The sequence below is a fragment of the Struthio camelus genome, chromosome 9, assembly GCF_040807025.1.
Source record: "Struthio camelus isolate bStrCam1 chromosome 9, bStrCam1.hap1, whole genome shotgun sequence".
Taxonomy (NCBI): domain Eukaryota; kingdom Metazoa; phylum Chordata; class Aves; order Struthioniformes; family Struthionidae; genus Struthio; species Struthio camelus.
This window is the reverse complement of record NC_090950.1, coordinates 2671621-2694816: the sequence shown is the minus strand read 5'-3', so window position 1 is coordinate 2694816 and position 23196 is coordinate 2671621. Positions and strand designations below refer to the sequence as shown.

Sequence of the window (23196 nt, the reverse complement as noted above, 5' to 3'; positions counted from 1 at the left end):
CCCAAACCCAGATGCAGACTCCATGGGTCATTGTAGTCTAGGAGGTGAAGGAGCACGTTGGCCATTACTGCAGGAGCGTGTATTAAATGCACAACGAGACATTGAAAAGAAAGGAGAGAAACTGCACAACTCCTGACTGAGCTCTTTAACTACCTGAACATAAAACACTGAAAAATTGAAGAAGTGGAGCACATGAAAAAAGTAGTGCAGATAGCATAATTGTGGGATACAGATTTAGAAAGCGTAAGGTCTAAAGTGAGTTTTGATTAGCAAGGAACATAAAGGACAAAAAGCTCTATAAATACACAAAAACATTCAGAGCATACTGTGTAATCTTTGCTAGTCCTCAAAAACAGGTTAAACAAGCCATCTGTCCAATGTACTTGATCCTGCATAAATGTAAAGGACCGAATTTCATTGCTTCCCTTCACACTCTACGTTTCTGTCTTCTAAGCCAATCTTCAGTTAGGCTAGAGGACTTTTCACAACACATACCATATGACTTTCAGAGATCATAACTGCAAGTCCATCAAAATATTCCCTGAAAATCAAGAGCTGTTAGCATTTTGCTGCAATCTGATCAGCTCTGCCATGCCTGCTTTGACCTCAAGGGTGGGACCTGATGGCTTGTTTCCGTCTCTGTTCCTCTGAAGCACAGAACCTCAGCAGGCCCTTTTTAGTCTTGCCTTTTTATTTTCATCATGGATCAGGCTATCCACCTACTTGTTTGTTTTCCAGTCAGCAGCACGTAAGAGTGAACTGCCAAAACACGTTTCTAAATAAGTCCTAGACTTGTTCAAAAAAAAGAAGTCTAAGCTTAGTACTGTGTTTTGAGAGCGCTGCCTGATGGAAATAGTTCTGCTGTCTGCGTTATTCAGACCCAGCCAGTTGAGATACAAGATGGAGGTATTTATGTTCACACCTTCCCTCTTATGACTGCTATCTTTTTGTTCTTTTCTTTTGTTTTTCCTTCTCCACCCTTCAGTTCCGCTACTCTTCCTGTATGCCAGCCACACCAGTCAACTGTCATCTGCCTAGAATACTGGGATAACTCGAGGTAAAAGCATTGCTAATTAGGGTCTAAAGTATATTTAATCCATTTTACTTTGAAAAAATGTTGAAAAAAATCTCTCCAATAGCTTTAAATGAGAACAGCCAAAGTGGTATCTGGCACAGCAAGAGGTACTGGGAAAGGAATGGGCTTAATTAATATTTTGAAAAATCTCAGAAAACCCATTTAGACTTTGAGTTTTTATTTCTTGCTGTGATGGCAGCAGAGAGCTGTAAAGTTTCGAACAGCCACTTTCAGAATGATGTGGAAGGGTAAAGGAAGCAGCAAAGGCAGAAGGTCCTCTGTGAGTAGTAGGTGTTCAATGCCGAGGACACAAGGAAGAGTCTTGGCTCAAAGTTTCCTCCCCTTTTGACGAGGGTCCCTCACAAACCACTACTAGTCAGCAAGGAAGGTGCACATCTGGAGGAGATCTGAAAAGGGAAAGAACAGGGAGAAGTTCAGACCGTGCCTGCAGCTCATTTGAACAGGAAACACACAGCCGCTCCTGTTCCCCTAGAACACACGCAACCATGGGAAAAACTTCAGAGCATGGAAAACATATCCAGCGTACCACAGAAAAACTCCCCCAATCCCAACTGATTCGACTGACTGGAGCGGAGCAAGGTCTGGAATTGCTACCTGTTCTTGTTGTATGTTAAGCAAGCAGAAGCCCTGTAGGGGACAGTGCAGGAATACTTGGGTGGTGAGCTTGCAGATGTATGTTTAATTTCCAGATCTTTCCCTGAAACAGTTCCCATGAGTTGGTGCCTAGCAGACTAGATGTACTCATGGGACTGTAACACCAGGGCACTGGCTCAAGTAATTAAAAAATCACCAAGTATTCAGTGAGCACGGAGAGGCTTATGTGGAAAGCCAGTAAATGAATGGGGGTGAAATGGGGGGGAGCTCTCAGTTTCTAGCTTTAAGGCGTATTAACCGCAGGTCAGTGTGAACATGCACTGACAGGGCAGGGTGGGTTCTTTTACTGTTTCACAAACTGCATATTTTCAAAAGATAGGTAAAAAATCTTTGATTCCTATTGATGCTAGAGCAACAAATTTTGAGTCAATTTTCAGTTCATTTAAATAGCTGGGAAAGTAGGCATCTTCATGAGTTATCCTCATTTTGCTTCAAAAAAATTAAATGGACAGCAACAGAAATCACTCTCCACATCTGTGAGGCTAAGAACTGCATTTCATTGACTTCTTCCTGAAGATGTTACAATTACCTGATGGATTGCATGTATTGAGACTAGCAACTGAAGAATAGTATTGATCTCCCAGGAATTCCTTGTATGTGATTCCTTCACGGAGTTTAACCAGACACTTGGTCAAGTCTTTAAACAGAAGGTCCTTGGTCTCAGACTTAAACATCATGAACTTGTCTTTATCAGTTCCTTTTTCTCCAAATAATTTCTGAAATAAAGGCATGAAAAATAAGTGCATGCAAAAAGTAAAAAGAAAGCAAGAATTAGCCTGATACAAGTCTAGTTCTTAGTCTTAAGTTCTTCACCGTGCAGAACTCATTATCCTGGAAAGCCCTTAGTCAAGCTCCAAAAATTTAGGACTTAATCTTCTGCCCATGTGGTTAGATGGCTGAGCTCTCAGTGGTAATTGCAGTTGTGGCCTGACTGCCAAAACAACCAGTTTTTCTGTTTTAACGCAGTGCATTGCAAAGCCCATTTGCAGTTGCTGCCAGTCAAGAGTTGAAAGCAAAAGGAGCTGACTTCCAAAGTGCCTCTTAACAGCCCCTGATGGTGGAGCTCATCTCAGCATTTTCAGTGTAAAGCCAGAGAGCTGGTTTAATCTGGTTACCTTTACACCAGTAGATGAAATACTTTGTATGTGCAAGGAGACTGCTATCTTCCCAGGGCCACGCAACTCCACGCCTGCCTCATGCCTAAACCCAGGGGGATTAGAGACCAAGCATCCCAGAGGAGTTTCCTAAACACATGTATAGGAGCAGACTGTCTCTTTTTAAAGACATGGCTACAGAAGGAGGTGGCAGCTGTGATCATCTCAAAATTTTAGTGTGGCAATAGCACCCAGTGGGATCTAGGTTTTACCTATGGGTGTTTGCTAAGGTGGCAAGGGAGACAATACAGATCTGAAAGGATGGAAGGAGAAGGAAGCTAAGGGATATGGAGATGCAGAGCTGTGACCCTGTATCAATCAATCAAAATCTTTCACATTTCACTGACTCTGAAACTCAGAGCATCATTGCTGTAAAAATGCGAACATGCAGTGCAAAAAACAAACGCAGAACATTTCTTCTACGGTCAGTACTTACCTCTTGTCCCTCCAGCAGCTCACGGATTTTACTTGCTTTCTCAGGACGTGAGATCACAGCATGAGTAGGAACTTTTGCCAAGTGGCAGGACCTGTAATCCCTGATATTTGCCCGTTTCCCATCAGTGCACAGCAACTCATATTGGTCCATTGTCAAATTTTTAGCCCACTCGTCTGTATTTGCACCTTCAAAGAGAATTGGTTTGAAGATTCAGAGATCTTGCATAGCAGAAGCATGTCAGCCTCACAACACCTGATTTTTCACTGCATGTATAAGCACTGACGCTTGGATACCTGACATGTACAGAAGCGCTTTAAGTAAAATTCAGAAAAAGTCAATGGGGTAAGTCAGACTCTCAGAGCAGGCTGCGAGATTTAGTTAAATCTCCTTTCTTAATAGTCAGTGTATTAAAAAGGCATATGTCTGCATTTTTCATACTGCTTTGAAAACTTCAGCCCTGCTTTTAGAAAAGTGAACTGAACTTTCAAGTTTCAGACGAGTGGCGAGTGCAGACAGCTAGAGGACTGCACAGAGGTGTCAAGGCAGGAGTCTGTGGTTAACTCCACCTGAATTCTTGGACAGCAGAAATGAAATGATGGTCAGTGGGGGCCCTGCAGAAATGCATGGGAACAGCCACTTCGGGCAGTCAGCGTGCGCTGAAGCTTGGTTCAGCTACTCCTGGGTGAGGGCTAAGATCGGCAGAACAAGCAGATAAAGATTGCTGTTATTGTCTATGTTGGAAACAAAAGTAATGGAGATGGGGGAAGGCGGTCCTGCCAAGTCCCCATCCTTCACAAGCAGCTTAGGCAGTGCAGGGGCATTCACACCAGCAAAGCAAAATGTTCCTCCCTGGAGCCACCTCTGTTCACTGGGTTTGCTGTCTACCTGGCCTTGCATTTACTTCCAGATTCTCCCATGTGACAGAATAACCACGTACCGTTAGTGTTTTCCTCGACAATTGAATGCTTAATAAAGGCCACATCCCCCTGCTCAACTAGGCACCTGCAAATACAAAGAAAGTCGCGTGTTGTAGCTGCTTGAATCCTGGTCCTTTCCTTCAGATTCCATCTAGGAGCCCTGCCATGAATATTTTGAGGCTGTCTGGAGCGCAGTCTTTGAACGTTGCCCATGACTCTGTTACAGCATGCCCGATTGACACATTAATTTAGCAGGCAAATATAAGCCACACTTGGGAAAAAACATTCATCCTATTCGCATCATAAATAGCTGATTTATTTTACTGCCAGTTGGCCCATTTATTGGCCATTTGGCCGGTTTCAGAATTCACTTTGCTTTCTCCAGTGTTCATGCCTGGCTGCATGTTTTAATACCTTTGTAAAAAGTCTCTCTTGCACCAAAATGACTGCAAACCCTGAAGCATTGCCATACAGCAGTGATCTCTTTGCTACTAGCTGTAAATGAAACAAGATTCATTCGCCTTTTAAATTCAGGTCCGGTATGAATTACTGTGACTTGAGCTGTTACTGGAAGGATACGCAGGAGATGGAATTGTGGTTGGCCTCTGGTCCCTTCACTTCCCTCTTTTAATTTTACAGGAGGGTTCATTTTAACTAAGGTGAGCAGCATTTTTAACATGGAGCATCTAGTGGCTGCATTGTTTGAGGGTCTCCCTCTGCTAACACTCCTCCTTCCTCATTAACACATAGCAATACCATCGCTGTCTGGGCAAAATGCTGGTGTCTCCTAGTTAGCCTGGAGGGACCAAGAAGTTAATTATACAGGAACATTTTTCATCATTTTGCAACTGCATTGAGGAAGAGGTGAGGAGAAGGGGGAAGATACCTGCATAAAGAAAAAACATAGAGCTTCCATAAGTAATATCACAAGACATATATACCTTCAGCTATGTAATGGAAAAAAAAGAAAAGGTCAGCCAACTAGCATTGACGTGGGGCTGCACTCCCTATGTGATCTAACCATAACCTCTCTGATCAGCCCCAGGCTACTCAAGAGTGGCCTGAACAGTTTCACCACTTACCGGAAAGCTCCAGTATAGCCATAGTATTTCTCGTGGCTGCTGGCAACACACTTTGATGAGATCGAGCCTGATCCCTGGCACAGTTTACAAAGTCGGGAGCCAGGAGGAGACCCAGGAGCACAGCCCTCAGCGAAGTATTCGTCTGAAGGGAAGGATATGAACAATTTGCTGCACATTTTTTCCCCTGTTCATGCTTTTCTCTAAGCCTCAGTGACCTCAAGCATACACTGTGAAGCTTTATGAGGGTTTTCAATCATTTAAATTGCATGAATTCAAAACAGAAGCATTTTTTAAAAGCCTGAACATTTGAGGTTTCTTTTAATACTTTCTCGTGCTGAATTTGTATTAGTAGTCCCTGAGAGCTGGAAACAGGCCATGACAAGCAGCATATCTTGTCAATGGACAGCAAATTACATGCATCATGTTTTCACTGTGAAACCTAAAGGAAGCTTTTGTCACTTGTGTGTGTCTTGTTATTCATAATACAGTAGTTCCTAAGGCTCCGTTGCAGTAGTCGCTATCTTGACATAAAAAGAAGAACATATTTTCTGCAAAACATTTCCAGCTCACACTGAGCCAACCCAAGCCTCCTCAGCCTTTAGGGAGAGGCAAAACTGCATTTGGCAGCAACACCAGGGATCTGGGGGACAAAGGGACAGTGGGAAAAACAGATAGGATTTCAGAGAAGGATGTAGGGACTGAGTCTAAAACTTATTTATTCACTAACACTGTATGTTCTGAGGTTAGACATTTCCTTATAATAACCATATGTTTAGTTTGTCTTGGTCCATAATATTTGAACTTTTTTTTTTTTTTTGCTGGACCATAATTCTCACTTTTGTGAACAGAAACAGCCTTCCAAATTGAAAGCTTAATGTAGAAGTTGATCTTCTGAACAATCTTTTAAGGCCCAAAGTCAAAGCAGACTATTAGCCCATCATTCTCAGGGAGTCAAATCAGTTTTTCCATATTTCTTGAACTGAGATCAGCCTCTCCTTGAGGCTGGTGGTGTGCCCTATCTTATTCTGAAGCAGTCATTATTAGTCTGAAACTTTGTTTACTGAAGCCTCTCTTCTTCATTTCCTATCTCCAAGTTAGAATCGTTGAGGCACAATAAACTTTGAGGATCAGATGAGAGGGATGGGAAAATAGTTTTGTTCTCAAATTCTGAGATAGCTGCATCCTTTGCTAAGGATGCCAAACTTGACTCACCGAAATTGCAATTCCCAGTTTTGTTGTGAATCAAGCCCATGGGAATGTTCCAGCCAGCAGTTCTCCCAACAGCTGTATGGCATGATTTCTTGCTCTGCAGATTGTTCCATGAAATATCCCTGTTGGATTTCTTCACAACAGCCACAGCAAAATAAGATGCTTTTAGGAGAGAGAGAAGAGAATGAAATGGGAGGTTGGCAGCTGAACCAGGACTGATCCTGAAGATCCCACAGTGCTCCCTCAGGGGAGCACTCGTCCCACTGAGCAGAGGACATCTATGAACAGTGCAACAGGAATACTTTGTACTCATAAATAATTTGTCACCCAGAGGCAACGGAGCAGTTTGCAGATGTGATGCATCTACTCCGACAGTGCCTCTGGGAAATCAGTATCCCTGTCATTTTTCCCCCAACCAAATTTTGGTACTTCGTTTTACAGTTATACAAGAGGCTATGGCAAGACATACGTGGTGCATGGCTTCTGATTTCTTATCCCCTCTTTAGCAAAGGACAAAACCTTCCCTCCCTTCTGCATTTCTATTTCTATAAAAACAACTTCCTAATTCTATACCCCAGGCCTTCTTTCCCTATTTGCAGGCCTGTCAACATTATGGCATGACTATTCTTCAGACAGCAGCAACTAAGCATAAATCTCTGCCACTACCACATGCTTTGCCTTGATATCTGCTTGCAGATCCATGCTTTCCATTAAACTAATAAATTTGTATTCCAGATTTTAACAACTACATTGGATACTGTGGTTCTTACTAGACTACTTGTGTGGAAACTGGCCATTTATTCTTAACCCATTACTATATAGATATTTTTTCCACTTATATCAATCAGGACTATTTTCTGTCCCTCTAGTGGCAGTAATTACCTGGTTCTCCTGCTTTGCTGCATAGAGTTTCATCTGAGAAAAGGAAAAAGAAGAAGATTTTAAATAAAAAATTGGCAAATACAAAACTGAATCAAGCTTACTAATTTCCAAAGAAACTTCATTCTAGAAGTGACTACTGAAGGTAGTACCTAGTGCATCAATAAAACAAAGCATACCCTCCATCCATTCCTCTGAGTTACTACAACGAGTTTTACAGAGACCGATATTAAAGGACAGGGGCATCACCAATAAAATGAAGAAGATATAGCGCTCGGTGTGCCTGATTTTATATGCCCTTTCTCTGTCACGCTCGGGGCTGTTCCACTGCCTGCACTGGAAGGCAAGGCATGCAGTGGCGAGCAGAGCTGCCTTAGTGCTCCCTGTATTTCCTGTAGCGCTGAGGCTGCTTTCTAGATTTCAGAATAAAACCAGTGCTTTTGCACCAGTCGATTCACCATCAACTGGAGCTAGAGGGGCAATCCGGACTATACTTACCATCATAGTTCTCTCCCATCACTGGCACCAAGCCACACACACCAGCTGTGTAGACAAAACCTCCATCTAGGCTAATAGCATCCGCTTCACCTTTCTGCAATGAAAACCACCCACTGATTAAATGATGCCATATTTACCCATAACAGCTCTTTTCAAAAATCAGATCATAAAAGAAGCGCTTGCTGTGAGGGAGAAAGGCTTGGGGCTAAGGGGCCTTAGGGTCTGAGAGGCCATTCCTTAGCATATGAAGAGATTATGCAAAAGGAAGGACTTATGAAATTATCACCCCTATGCGTTGGTAACCACCACCACCAGCAGTTCTCATCCCCAGGCACTCATAGTATCAGACTGTATGGCTCTCCTAGCCTGTGGCAGTGCCAAATGCTTATCTGACCTCACCTTTGGCATTTGTATTCTGGGCTATATAAATACCATGCAACTGACCCAACTACCTGAACTACCACCGACATCCTCAGTTGTACTGTGGACCCACTCCTCTTCTAGAAGGGCAATGGTCTTTCTCCGAATGAGCCAGGAAATTGCAAAAATAGCCAATATCTATAGCCTGAGACCTTGGCCTCCAAGATGAAAGCGTTTGCACTGCCAGCTGGATCAGCAGGCAGGGCACAGTCTCAATCAAGAGAAAGCTGGGCTGAAGAATTTCACAGACAGTTTGCCAGATCTGACCTGTCAGCAAACACGCTAGGAACTGTATCTTCATCTGGTACAAAACTAGGTAAGACTGCAGAGATACATGGAGTTATTGCAGCTGAGAATATGATCTGTTGACTGCATAAAAACATTTTCCTATTTGGATCTCAGAAACTCGTTTGTTTTTCAGTATAAACCTACAGAGGCAAATGACAGGAACAAGGCATCTAAACCAGTCGATCTAAAAACATTTCTGAACTAATTATTTTTAAAAAATCTTCAGGCCAATGCAACAATTTCATTTCATTTGAAATATTTCTTTTTTCATTTTCTTTTTTATATTTTACTAGTTAACTTCATTTTCCAAATGAGGAATTATTTCACATCAGAAAATTATTTTTTAAAATTACAAACAAATTATAAAAAAATATTTTTTAATTACATCAGCAAATTATTTTTATCTAGAAAACATGAAAGAACAAAATTTCTAAATATGTTTTTCCAAAATGTTAAGAGTTGAAAAACTAATCAAAGCATTTTTCCCCATGATGAGGTTGGTTTCTGCCTACTGGTGTTTCTTACAACTCCCTTTCCTCCAATACTTGACTTTCATAGTCTCTACCAGATCTATTCCCAGGCTGAAAGAGGCAATACTGCTGCCATGGAGGGGCCATGTGAAAGGGTCATGGGGAGAAGAAAAGGGAAAAAGCCTTACCATGATCTTAATAATGCACTCCTTCGTGTTGGCTCCCACAGCACAGTCCACCTCCCCACTCACCACACTCCAACGGTCACACTTGCTCTTCTCCTCCTTACCCACTGCACACCACCGGACCTTGTTTTGCTTGGGGGTAGGAATCAGCTGCTCTGTAAAAACAGCAGAGAAAGAAGGAATAAGCCTAGAGCTCTGCTAAACAATAAAGCTACAAACTGGCTACTTTCTGGGTGAGTGGGACTGGGACATCAAGCCATCTGCATACACACACCTCCTGCCACTGCCCAGTGCAAAAGGATCTTGTTTAATAAATGCTGGACTAGCCTGAGCAGAAGGTGTGTATAAGGATGATTCATTAGCAGAGCCTAGTTCTTAAGCTGAAGGATGCTCAAAAATCAGCTTCCATCTACTGGTTAGAAAGGACTTTGCCGTGATCATTTGCTCAGATTTTTGTTAGCTAAGACATCACAGCCACTAAATCACTACGCATTGGTAGTACTTTGTATCGGTAGTTATATTATATTCAGCTTTTCTCCAGACCTCACAGCCCAGACAGCTATGAGAGTAAGACCAGTCTGGGAAAACACAATTCAGTTATGTTTCTATGAAGCAGCATTTGAATAATCTGTTTTGATTCTACATGAGTCCTCTCCCATAAATGCCATAGTGGCTGAGACTACCACAGAGTTGTCTGCAAAACTGTACTTTTTAAGTGGGTTTTGGAGGTCATTTGTAGGATGTTTGACTTTCAGAGAGCCAGCTGGGATGTCAGTAAATACTTTATGAGTCTAGATGGAAATAAAGGACACTGTTTCCCTCAAATAGTTGAGAATGAGCCTGATGTCCTGGGATGTTCCTTCCAATTCTGTATTCTTACATCCCAGAAATGGCTTTTCTGAGGAGCAGTTTTGACCTTACCAGCCACACACGCAAATACTTTTCATAGGAAATACAGAATATTGATTACTGACTGCCAAGAATACTCAATACTGACTACATTTGAGAAAATCGTGCCCATTTCCCTAGACAAATTTGCTGATCACTCCTCCAAGTATCTTCTGCAAACACGTCTTGGTCTACTGACAGCATCCAGACAATTTGTGAAGGAAAACAGGCAATATCCCATAGCTCTTTCAGAACAGCTCATTGTGCAGAGATGCTCTCAGTCCAGGATAGGGGATGCTGCACAACCCCCTCTCGTTGAAGGAGGAGAGCACTGGGGTCATACAGGTGGGGAGGTCAGGGAGGGATTTACTGAGACAGGAGAATTTGGACAGCGTTGAAGAAATTGCAGCATCAGGGGCAACTGCTTATTGAAATCCTACAGCAGCAACCAGATTCATTGCAGTTTCCCTTGACACTATATTAGCATTTCATGGCCACTGGCCATGGTCTATGTCCTGCCTACTTTTCCTGAGGTTCTGAATGGCGCTGTAATACTCAAAGCCCAGATAGAGCTGGTAATCAGTCAGTGGTGGGATTCGCTTCAACTCTTTTGCAGAATCTTTAAAAAGCAAGTCTTTGAGGTGTAGGTCCTTCTTATCAGGTGTCCCAAAGAGATGGAAGTCACTGGATTTTCCAACACCAAATTTTTCCTGCCACAAGGGAAAAATAATCAGCAAATGACCAGATCAAAATGCTTGAAAAGCTGGAGAGACCAATCAAAACCAGGGGACAAAACAAGGGATGCTAGGGGAAGGAAAGCAAGCTCTATGCTACCTGTGCTTTTGAGAGAAAACTCCAAATTTCTTCAGCCTTGCTGTCGGCTCGAGCCACAACAGCATGAGCAGGGACCCTGGCCCAGTGGCAGGCTTTATAGTTGTCCACAGGCTGCCGGGTGCCATCCAAACACAGCAATTCGTACTTATCCTTCTCCTCTGCGGCGTTTTCTAGAGGAAGGAAGGAATCACGAATCGCAAGTTGCAACACGACAACAAAAAATAAAATCTAAGGCATCTTTAAAATGAATTTTTCTCCTGATGAAGCACAGAGGAATTGCAAATTCTTCTCATTTGACAGTTTCCCACACCTCCTTTGCAATGGTAGCATATGGCTGTTAGGAGAGACAGATCATAGTCATATGAAGGCAATGCAGACAGAAAAATACATGTACCTGAGAAAGAGATTATCTCTGCCTCTGTCATAATTAAACTATCAGTAGGGTGATTTCTTTATGTGGCAGTAGTTCCTAGACATTTTAGTATGCTAGATGCCATTCAAATGCTTAACAGACCAGGACATGCACATAGTCTGTTGTACTGACTCAGCTAAGGAGACTGCACAGCTTTCCTGGGCAACCTGTCCCACTGCTTGACTTGTTGGGAAACATTTTCTCTTTGTATCTGGTCTGAACTCTCTTGTTTCAATTTATGACTGTTGTTTCTCATTTTCCCTCTGTGCAACTCTGTAAAGATCTTGGCTCCGTTTTCTTGGAAACCTCCTTGTAGGCACTGGCAGGCTTCTATGAAGTCCCCCCGAAGTCATCTCTTGTCCAGGCTGAACAAACCCTCCTCCTTCAGCCTCTTCTCATAGGGCAAGTGCTCCTGCCCCCTGACCATTTTGGTGGCCCTCCACAGAACTCGCTGCAGGTCCCCTGAGTGCCAGGGCAGTGCTCTAAGCACGGCCACCTGCTTTCTCTGAAAGGTGTGGAGTTAGTGAATTCTCTGTATGGGCTAAATTCCTTTCAGAACTGACTCTCTCCCAGAAGACTGCAAGGCTCTAGGAAGACTGGGTAGTTATCTGTGCAATTGCTCACCCTGCCCTTGCACTGAAAACACTACAGCTGGCTCTGTGTTACGGCTCAAATTATGTCATTGAGCTTAAATCAAGCAGGTAACTTCCAGGTTTTCATTCTTCAAAGAAGGGCCATGTGAGTGAGAGCCCATCACAGTCATATTTTTCGAGAAAAAGGATGAGCTAGTCAACTAATAAATCTAGTGTGCAAAACGTTTCTAGAGATGAATGGAGAAGAGGTTTGGGGCAAACCTGGAGAGGAATGGAGTTGGGCACAGTGTAGACTGAATTCCAAGATGGAGTACCAGCAAGAGGTTGGACTAGGAAGGGAAAAAACAGAGTGATCTTACAGGCCTACCTTCAACAGTTGTGTGTTTTACAAAAGCCACTTCTCCATTTCCGTCTTTCAGACAACTGCAGGTGGAAGGAAGCAGAAAAGACGTTAGACAAAACAGACATTGTGATTCCCTAGCTCCTGTTTCACCAAGTTCCTCCAGCACAAACTGCCACCACAGAGCAGTAATCTTCCCAAAAAGCTGTGCTGGCAGGGATTTCAAGAGTGCTGCCTCTTTAATCTCCTGCCTACCGAGACCCCGAGCTCCATTTATTACAAATTGAATCTTCCATTACCAAGAGTCCCAGCTGTTCTGTAAATTCAGTCTCATCTGGACCCCCAATTACAACACAGCAGTCCCTAGCATAATAAAAACTTGTATGTGTAAGGGCAAGAATATTTCCCCAAAGAAAAATAACTTTCACTCACAGAAAAGCTCCAGAATATCCAGCATAAAGCGCCGTGTGGGCACATTTGGTTTTAGGGTCTCCCTTGCACTTACTGCACAAGTTTTTCTCAGTGGCACCAGGCACGCAGCTGGCAGAGAAAAATTTGGCTACCTCTGTGGAAGAGAAGCATGCAATCATTATTCCAAAACTCAGTTTTGCAAGGACCTGGAAGGGTTTATGGTGGGAAGGCATACCTTAGGGAAGGCTGTGAGCTCTCAGTGGTAGGGCTGACTCTATTAATGACTCAGTTTTCTCCCTCCTGGGGTGTGTGCCAGGATGGAGCATTAACTGTTTAGCAAACTTAACTATGTGGAGCACAGTAAGGTTTTGTGCTTGGGGGTAAGATGAGATATTTCAAAATGAAGGAAATCCTAGTGTATTTGGGAGGGAGGAAGGGGAGGAGGAGGAGGAAAAGCAAGATCAGGAACGTAAATGACTCAGCTGCTCTGTGCATCACCACTGAACCTCTGCAGAAGATCATATAATATCACTTTCACCTCACCACCACCACCACTGGTTTAACATCGCCCCACTTATCTCATACTTTCCCACCTCACCTTGCTCGATCGAGCCTGATTCTATGCCGTCCCACTTAATGTCTCCTCGGCGGACGAGTGTCCCAATGGGAATATGCCAGCCAGCAGACCTGCCCAGGCCTGAGTGGCAGGAAGTCCTGCCTTTCAAGTCATTTATTGTGAAGCCTGTTCCTTTCTTCACGACAGCCACGGCATAGTAGGAGGCTGTGGGTCCTGCAATACCAAGAGGAATAAAGCACTGAAAAGGCAGGAATTCTGAGCGTTTGAAATCCTGGTTTCAAATCTTACCAAACCCCTGATTTCAGAGAATGAACTGCTGCACTATCAAATAAGTCTTGAACACTTGTGGGTGTGGCCAGGGGTGTGATACACTGCCAATATTGAACCATTACAATTTTTAGTGGCAAGTGACCTGAAAATACTGTCACATGCAAAATACTCTGTCACGGGACAGGCATTAGACATTCATGTAGTGCTGTAAGGATGCCTTGCAAGTCTTTTGGCAAATCTTCGGCAAATCTTTTTCCAAATGCCATTGCCCACTGAAGCATACATATAAGCCTTGCAAGACTAGAATTCCACATTTAGTCTCTGAAATTATATTAAGTCCATCAAATATTATATATGGATAAAGCAACTAAGTTTTAGGGGCGCTACAGACCACAGCCTTGAATGTAATATTTGTATTTCTTAAGTAGCATGCTGAGAGTAACCCCTCTGTGTTGCTTTGATCCTGAACACTGTATACAAACGGGGTGACCTCCAGGGCAGAGGGTTCTTCCAGAAAAGGTTGGGGGCTTGGATGTGGTGGGACTGTATGAGGCGATAAAAACAAAAACAGAATAATAGTGTCCGTTGAGCTCCCGGGAGAAGCATAGGAGAGAAGAGAGACAGTACAGAGATTGGGTAGGGATGGAGCATCAGAGCTAACTCATAACAGATAGGATTGTTACAGAACTCCATTTATCTTTCCCTTCATTTTACCCTGTATTGCCTGGTCCTTTTGCCTTGGTCAGCTCAACCAGGTGTTCCTCCACAACCAGTAATGGTAATGCTGCTGTCGTTCTTTAATCTCTTTTATCTTGATGACTATCCGCAGGAAGGTGCACAGTTTCTCTCTGCTGCCTAGCATAGTTTATTATCAGCATTTTTCAAGGCCACTGAAAGCAAAAGATCTCTGGGCTCTACTCAGCACAGTTTTTATGCCATGTGTTGGGAAGATCATGACTGCTGTTCGTGGCTCTCTCCTTCCATGGCCATTGCATCACTGTCTGATCAGTGACTTTCATCATAGGTAACAGCAGAAATGGAGCACTGGCTCTGCCCTCTTGCAAAGCCACTTTCCATTGCAGTGACTCTGTGGCCACAACTAGTAACAGAGCATTCACCTATTTGGTGTGACTGGCCCCCTCTCTTTTCCTCTGGGATTTGAAAGTGGGAGGTACTATCTCAGACACCCAAAAGAAACAACATGGGAACACTGCATGGAAAGGAATGGCCTCTGTGCCATTTGCTACCACTACTTGGCTTAAAAATGTTGCGTGAAAACATACCTTGACTCCCTTCATAGACTTCAGCAACAATGGGCTTCAGGTTGTAGGGGCCAAGGCCTGCCTCAAAAATGTGACCACCATCCAAGGTAATGGCATCTGTTTCATTTCTCTAAACAAAAAGAGATTTCTATCAATAAGGAAAGGGCAGGGATGCATAAGGGAAAACACCAGTCTCTCCTGGATCCTTGTGGGTGACTCCTTCTCTATAGTGGGATCACAGGTAACAACCAGTGACTCAGAGGAAATCTCAACATTCTCCAAGTGGAACAGGCTGCTGAAACATCCTCAGTGCCCAGCACAGATGTTTTGCTGACCACTCACCGAAATGGCCGTTATGCAGTCGAGGTAAGTAGTTTTCTGCACACAAGTCAATCCAACGCTCTCTTGTTGCATGAGTTGCTTTAGCTCACTGCATTTCTTCTGTTCGGCTGGGGATATTGTGCACCATCTGATGATTGGCTTGGGAGGAGCAGAAAAACACAGAGCTGTACAAAGAACCAGAATTAGATAGTCTTAGAGAGGAAGGAAGGCCACAGGTGGAGAAAAACAGTATCTCTGTGAATACATGATCTCTGGGATTCTGGTTCCCTGCAATCATTGCTCTCTAGTAAACAGCAGCATAGGACATGGTCCTTGCACATCTCCTAAGGCACACAGGAAGGTAGCTTCCTTCTTGGCTGTCATGCACACCATCAGGAACATCCAGGAGGACCACTCCTGGCCCCAGGACGGGCTTACAGTAGCTTTGTCAGTGTGGGCATCTTCCACGGCATCGTGATTCAACCAGCCAGAGCTCACAGCAGCATCCACAGGAATAGAAGTACAAATCCACACACTCCAATAGAAATCAAACTCAGAATGTTTTGCAAAAAAGGGAGAGAAAAGACTGTCCTTTGCAGCACTCTCTTGGCAAATAAACCCAGAGGGCCAGCATCTGTGACCCAGCCAGACTATATTCAGTACCCTGCCACACACAACCTCCTTAGCAGCTAGATGGTCTGAAATATTTAACTCTCTCTTTATTTCCCACCTCCTACCCAAACACAATAATGGAGATGCCATACCAACTCCACAATACCCACAGTCCTCTCCTCTAAGGGTTTCCCAATAGTAGCCAGTAAATGCTGCTGACTGGCTGCTCTGGGAGACTGGAGCAAAGTAAAGACTCAAGTGGACACAGACTGTGGACTAGGACTTCAGCAACCTAAACACCAGAAACTTTGGAAACTTGCAGTAAAGTATGTGGCCAGTTTCATAGCACTAGTCTAGCTGGCCCATAGTACACACGTCACCTTAACTCTGCCCCGTCCTGATAAGATTGTACAGACCAAGAGGTTATATGCATAGCTTACTTTCTCCAAGCCCCTGGTGGCACATGTCATTCAAACATCTTCAGAATAACCTATGCTGTTTCCATTTCCTCCTTCACCTTTGAAATTTTGCCTCTTGTTTCCTTTTGAACAATAAATCTGTCAGAAGACACCTTCTCTCTTTCCAGTGGAGATGCTAAGTTTGGCCACATAGAGAAATTTTAGCCCTATTTCCTCCTGCCGTACTCTAAACTTTTAGTCTTGGCTGGACAAAGCTACAGCCACCCTGATATAGTGCTGGCAATGGCTTTGCTCTAGGCCGAGGCTGGACTTGAGACCTCCCAAGGGCACTTCCACCAGCACTAGCATGCCTCTACAGATGGACATCTACCTTACAAAATCATGAGCAAAGAGAGGAGAAAAATACCTGCTTGAAACACAGCCAGGTCTACAGCAGCACAGTTTGGGCATAAAAATATACGGGAGCCTGTGCAAAGAGCAGCTGCAGCAGCAGCACCACTTATTAAAGGTGGTCTGGGAGCTTTCCAAGCCTGGCAAAAGAGACAGTGGAACAGGGCTGGAAGCAGGTCAAGCCACTGATGCAAGGTGGGACACCAGTCTCCCCTCTTACAGCTGTCAAGGTCCTGGAGACCCAAGGGTACACCAGCAGGAGGTGGCAAGAAGGGGCAGCACCCCAGGAGCAAGCAGAGACATAAGAATCACAGAATCACAGAATGGTTGAGGTTGGAAGGGACCTCTCGAGATCATCTAGTCCAACCCCCCTGCTCCAGCAGGGTCCTCTAGAGCACGTTGCACAGGATACTGTCCAGATGGGTTTTGAATATCTCCAGGGAAGGAGACTCCACTACCTCTCTGGGCAACCTCTTCCAGTGCTCCGCCACCCTCACAGTCAAGAAGTTTGTCCTCATGTTCAGATGGAACTGCCTGTGGTTCAGTTTCTGCCCGTTGCCTCTTGTCCTGTTGCTGGGCACCACGGAGAAGAGACTGGCCTCATCCTCTCGACACCCCCCCCTTCACATAGTTGTACACATTGATGGGATCGCCTCTTAGTCTTCTCTTCTCCAGACTAAAGAGGCCCAGCTCTCGCAGCCTTTCTTCAGAGGAGAGATGCTCCAGTCCCCCCATCCTCTTAGTAGCCCTGCAAGAACCTTGCAACAACCATGCTAACTTCTGGAGAAGCAGTACAGGAGCAGAGGGGAGCATGTGGAGGTGTCCCCTCAGTGGTCTTTCATTATTTAAGCATTCTTTAAGCTCCTTTTGATTGTAACTGCCTTCAGGTTTAACCTAACACACATGCAGGCTCAGCAGAGAGGTCTTTCTCTAGTTTCTCTCCCACTCACTGAATACCTCTCCTGATACAGCAGCATCTTGCCAAAGGGTCTTTTTTCTCTGCCCTCTGCAGCAGAGGGAGCATGCCAGTGTAAATGGAGCGCCTCTCACAAGCTCTTCCTTCCCTCTAGCTTCTCCAGCAGGGGCTGTGAATGGCAAGCAGCCCTCCTCCTCACTGGAGGGTCTGCTCTGCCACCCGCTGTGGACAGTAGCAGACCGCCCTCCAGCCTCAAAGAGCTTGGGTTGCAGGCAGAGCCATGGCAGGCACCGTGAGAAAGCTGCTGTCATTAAGGTTAAAAATGCCATCCTCATTTACAGAGATCCTCAGCCACACCTGCCAAAGCAGGCACCTGGCAGATTCTCTTTTGCTTTATGTCCTCCTTTTTACTTAAACAGCTGCCTGGTTTGGCACATGCTGCAGCTCAACAGATTCCCCTATAAAACACCTTGGTCTAGGGGTGAAGTCTGGAGTCCTGATAGCTTTTGATTCCTCCATTCCCCAAAACTGTCTTCAGCAGACACTTACCCACTATCCCGAAGGACAGCACAGTAGAGAGGACAAGTTTCATACTTGACCAGGGAGTCAGATGCCAAGGAGGGGGTGCAGCAGCCTTGGTCACAGACTGTCCCCTCCAAGTCTGTGATGGCTCTGGAAGCGTTTTCTCCCCCTTTTATAGAGAAACAGTCCTGGCTGTGTTTGCAGAAGCAATGACCTAACACTGTTTGTCCTTCCTTGTTTCTCAATAGCTCCTAGATCGCCCCCCCTTCCTGGATCAGCCCATTTTTAAGAAGTTTTTCACTTTGGCACTGAACCCTGTCACAGGTGGGAGTCACAGCAAGGCAAGGCCCTTTTTGTTTGTCCAAGGGGCTTCAAATGGAAAATTCCTAATTTGTAACATTTGAATTCCCCTGCAGGCTAAAATGCCATGGGAGGGGCTATTTTCTTTGTTTCAGCCTACCCCCTGCCTTGCACAACCTAATCTCAGAAAGTCCCTACTGAGACATGACCCAGCCCTGAGTTCTGTGTGTTTGCCAGTAACTATTGCTATTGTGCTCATCACCCTCTGGCTTGCAGCACTCTGAGCACATGCTTTCTCCTTTGCGCTCCCCTGGCAAAGGCGACAGGGTGCAAAGGCAGTAAACACACTATACAGCCAGTCTGGCAAGCTCCTTGCAGCAGGCCAAAAAAAGACACCTAGATACCACCCTGCAGCCAGAAAGAATCAATACACTGCCCCATCACTAAATGTTTGTCACCACCTATGATGAAATGCTGGAATTAGTGGTCCCCCTTCTCTCCTCATAGGTACTGCTCTCCTCCATCCCCTGAAACCTTCTCCAGCCAGTTGCAGTCACTTCTGGTTTCTCTCCCTTCATCCAGGATTAATGGGTCATGGCTAGGCTTTTCTAAGGCCTGCCTCTGTGATGTTACTGCAGGCTTGATGTCCCAATCTGTGGTGCAGGCTTGATGTCCCAATCTATGGTGCAGGCTACAAAACAAACTGCAGATAGATTTTGTCACACCCACACCAAATGGGAGTTCCTGGACCACAACAGCTAGTCCGCAAACCCTAGCAGCACCCCTGGCCATCACCTGCTAGAGTTGTCACCCATACCATGTACGTCCAACACCGCTGAATTACAGGACAGTGCTGTCCCAGAGACTAGGTCTGCACTGGCACCAATAGCATTCACTAGCGGGTCCATTCATTAGGATGACCAACAAGCAGCCACCCATTTCAGGATGTCACCACCAGGGACTCATGGGCTGCTGATCTTCCTGCCCTACTGCAAATGGAGGTTGTGCTCAGCCTGGGATCCTTGGGTCAGGAGACAGCTTTCATTATCCACTTCCCAGCTGAAGCCATGCCTTGGCCTCCTCTGCAGCAAGTTCAGGAGTTACCAGAGATCAAGAGTGCCTAGGAAGCCCTTGCCCACCATCTGTGACTGTCCCAAACCAAATGCACAGGCCAGGGTGGCCCATCAGCCACTGAGTCATGCACAGCTGACACAGCTGGAGTAGATAAGCAAACACCTGCCTTGAAGCTCCCATGAGTCTCAAGGGGCAGCAGACACCAGCTATATGAGCACATTGTACACTCATCCTCTGTTCAGCTGCAGGAAGCCCAGTGGTAAAGCTCAGCTCCCAGGCTTGAGCACCAAGCTCCCTTTGAGATGTTCTAGATCTCCCATGTAGGCCCTTCCTCTCCCACTGCATGCAACCTCTAGGCAGCACTGCCACGGGCTTACCCCCAGTCTATGGCTGCTCCTCAGCTAGTGCTGGCTGGAAGCATTCCAGGTTGACTCTCCTCCCTCCTCCTGCCTGGCTCAGGGCACAGAAACCTGCTGGTGGCCAGGTGCCGCTCCATGCCAGAGCAGGGTGGAGGAGAGATGGCTTTAAAACAGATACCAGTCCAGTGGCAGGTCAAGGATATCTCTCTACTAAGTGGCCGTGGGGGAAGGGGCTGCTGAAGACCTTCGGGCAATGACCCCTCCACTGTGGAACTTTGAGCCTGCCCTTAGGGGAACCTGGATAGTTCCCATTGTCTGTGTGGCCCCAGGCTGCTGGAGGTCCCCACAGTTGTGAGAGGCACCTATGACCACGTTGGCTGTTTCAGCATTATCCTTAGCAATTCTCTCAGCATGGGAGTTCTCATTTCTCATCCCCTCATCCTCTGCTCTCCTAGGAAAGCAGCACTTCTTGTGTTTAGAGCATCTCCAAACATGCTGTATCCAAGGCAAGGAATGCCTTGCTCCCACCACTAGGCAACACCACTCTCCCATCCATATTAACTACAACAAGAGCCAGCCTTTTGGAAGCTGTGGCCCTCTGAGGTCTTCCTCAACTGAGATAGGTAGATCCCACTGAGATCTATTCCCAGGGTCCTGTAGATCTCACCAATCCTTGCACAGCTCAGGATAGCCTTAGCAATGCCCCCATTTACGGGAACAAGAGACACAAGGACTCACAAGAAGCTGTCCTACAAGGTTCTTCCATAGTTTTTTGTTGGTTTGCTCTAAGGTGCCTCTTCTAGCAGACATCTCAAGAGAGCCTAGAATTTAATGTCACTAAAAAGGTAGAAGCTATTGGAGGTTATTTGAGCACGTAAATAAGGGTGAAAATATGTGGAGATTTTGACTCCATAAAACATATGGTTACAACACTACCCGGAGAGAAAAGGTATTTGCCACCTGAGAGATGAAGCGGAAGGACACATAAAGAACCATGGAAATCATAAAGGGTCTGTTCACATGGCACGGGGCAGTTGCTGTAAAAGCCCATACTATCTTGCGTTTTGTACATGATCAGATGATCCTGTGCTCAAATGGGGCAGTTCCCAGCCTTTTTTTCACATGGACCACCTACTGCTTCTTTCTCTTCCTCTCATATCCCACCTCCATCCCCAGTGCTCTCTCCAAGTCTGCTGAGGGCATAGCAGTGCTGTGATGGGTGGTTTCTTTCTATTAAGCTTTTTTCTTACTGAATATGGAAATTCTTGTTGTCTTTGAAGTTAATAAGTTAAAACTCTGACTGATGCAAGCAGGAGCAGCATTATCAAAAAGAACAGAGCTAGGCCAGCGCCTCTTTAGGACTCTGGCCTTGTTATTCACATCGTCTTAAATCTTCTACAGTACATCTTCATGAAGCAAGTTGCAGTATTATTACACATCACAAGTTCGTTGTTTTGCAGCATTACAGATCCTGGCTGTTCTGTTTTCAGAAAGAGGATGCTGTTAAAAATTACAGGAATGATGAAGAAATACAAATGAACACACCCTTCTGACCAACCACAGGCCATTGCTGATGCATAAACACATCTGACCCCCTAAGAAAAGAACAGGGCTCCACCCCATATTAAATAAAATTGAAGGTGAAGCAATACTACTTATGCCTACATCTCCCAGGAGAAAACTTATTACCATAAAACCACATGTGTACTTTGTGGTTTATGGCTGAAACGAGGCTGGATTGGAGTTTTAGTTACGTCCTGAGGAAAGAACATAATCATGACTGGGCTGGGATAAAGTTAGAGCTGACACTACCATCTGCGAGATGGCTCTGCTTTACTACAGTGTTGGCCGTTCCCCATAACAGAATTCACCCTAGAGCCAAAGGGTAGCACTCAGCCTACGGAGCACCTCTCAGCTGAAAGGAGGCTGGATTGGAGTTCTGGTTGTGTGTGCATAAGGGGAAAACATTAACCAGGGAGAAGAAAAGCTGTGATCAAGACACCATACCAACACAGGCATCTCACCCGGCTCTTTGAAGCAGTTATTTCAATAGAGATGTTCCTATCTAACAACCAAGGCATTTGGAGATAGTGCTGCTGTTCCCAGGGGACACCAGGCTGGCACTTGCACAGGCACCCAGCTCATCTTGAGATATTAAGGTGATTAAAGCATTGAAAATGCAAAAAAAAAAAAACAAGATTAAATCCAACTGCTGAGTTGGGATAGACTTAGGGCAGAGGGCAATATACACCCACCAGAATGCTGGCCTCATCTAACGACATCTTGTTCCCCCTCAGAAATGGGAATTTCTATGTTGTGGCTTAGAAAAGACCAGAGTCTGCTGGTAACAAACACTGGGCCAGTAAACCAGTACTCCTCAAGTTCTCTTCCTGTCCTGGCCCCAGAGGTCGTGTTGCAGCAAGCTGAAGGCCAGTGGAGTAGGCTATCCGTAGCCTGAGGTGAAGCTATTGTTCTACGACTTCTTCCCTGCTCCTCTATCTATAGCCAGGATGGGGAGCAGAACCAAAACTGGCTCCGAACTGGCAAAGGTGTCCATGTCAGCATATGGAAGAAGATGATGGTGGGTGCCCAGGAAGGGCAGTGTGAAGTCAGAGGGCTTCTGCAGGACTGGCTTACCTATTTATTGTAAGCCTATTTATTATTTTCTGGGGAAAATTCCTCCCCTCCTCCCTGATCCCAGGGGTGCCCTGGAAGAGGAACTAGCTTGATTCCTCTCCAGAGCCTAAGTAGGGGTGGATCTTATAGAATCCGTAAAGCCATGCCATGGGAAGGTCAAAACCACAAGCATGTTCATGACCGACAGTGGACTGGAACCAGCTGTACATTCCTCATGGTTTCCAAGGATCAGATATATCTGCTCAGATACCTGAAGACCTGGGCACTCTTTCCAGAAACCTGCTTTCAGCTCCTGTTTGAAAGCTTGGGGTTGTGAGAGGCCTCACAAACCTCAATTTTGAGGTTGTGCTCCCACTCCAGAGTCACTGTGGTTAGTTTATTCACAGGCAATGCCACAAACCCATTTTCCTGTTAGTTAGGAGAAATAACTTGGTGTCAAGTTGTGACTGTGTTGCAATATGCTGTTTTCTACCTGAGATGAGCTGAACTAGCTAGAGGAGAGTGGAAACTGGTGATCTCTGAATCAATATTTACTTCTAAATATTGCTTAATTTCTAAACAACACAGCAAACAAAGAGCACTCTGTCAATTTTAAGTAGCTCCTTCTGGCTCAGAGCTCTAAGCTCACTTACAGACTGCAGTCTCTTGTCTGAAGCTGCTTACCATGTCATACCACTACAGGCTTTTGTTTTTGGCTGGTAACTAATCAATGCAACAGCCAGGTGCCAGAAACCCAACTCTTTCTACCTCTAACAGCTGTTCTGCAGGAAG

At 45.1% G+C, this 23196-nt stretch overlaps 1 protein-coding gene across 1 annotated transcript; it reads right to left on the bottom strand.

The window, feature by feature from the left end:
- Positions 1 to 1236: 1236 nt before the first annotated feature.
- On the bottom strand, positions 1237 to 18935 carry TF (transferrin). Its single transcript, XM_009666861.2, has 17 exons — positions 18083 to 18935; positions 15218 to 15381; positions 14897 to 15005; positions 13365 to 13556; positions 12788 to 12920; positions 12383 to 12438; positions 11011 to 11180; positions 10700 to 10886; positions 9292 to 9443; positions 7926 to 8019; positions 7431 to 7463; positions 6552 to 6710; positions 5340 to 5481; positions 4278 to 4342; positions 3341 to 3525; positions 2280 to 2466; positions 1237 to 1482 (listed from the first exon to the last, which is right to left on the bottom strand). The coding sequence occupies exons 1-17, from the start codon at positions 18123 to 18125 to the stop codon at positions 1448 to 1450; spliced, it is 2106 nt and encodes a 701-aa protein (XP_009665156.2). The 5' UTR covers positions 18126 to 18935; the 3' UTR covers positions 1237 to 1447.
- Positions 18936 to 23196: the final 4261 nt, after the last annotated feature.

Excerpts from the sequence above, each read along its gene's own strand:
- TF (XM_009666861.2), bottom strand. The coding sequence starts at position 18,125 with ATGAAACTTGTCCTCTCTACTGTGCTGTCCTTCGGGATAGTGG. Across the intron at positions 9,444-10,699 it reads CATTCAGAACCTCAGGAAAA|AGCAGCTGATTCCTACCCCC; the intron begins GTAGGCAGGACA and ends CTGTTTTTACAG. Across the intron at positions 7,464-7,925 it reads GATGGGAGAGAACTATGATG|ATGAAACTCTATGCAGCAAA; the intron begins GTAAGTATAGTC and ends TCCTTTTCTCAG.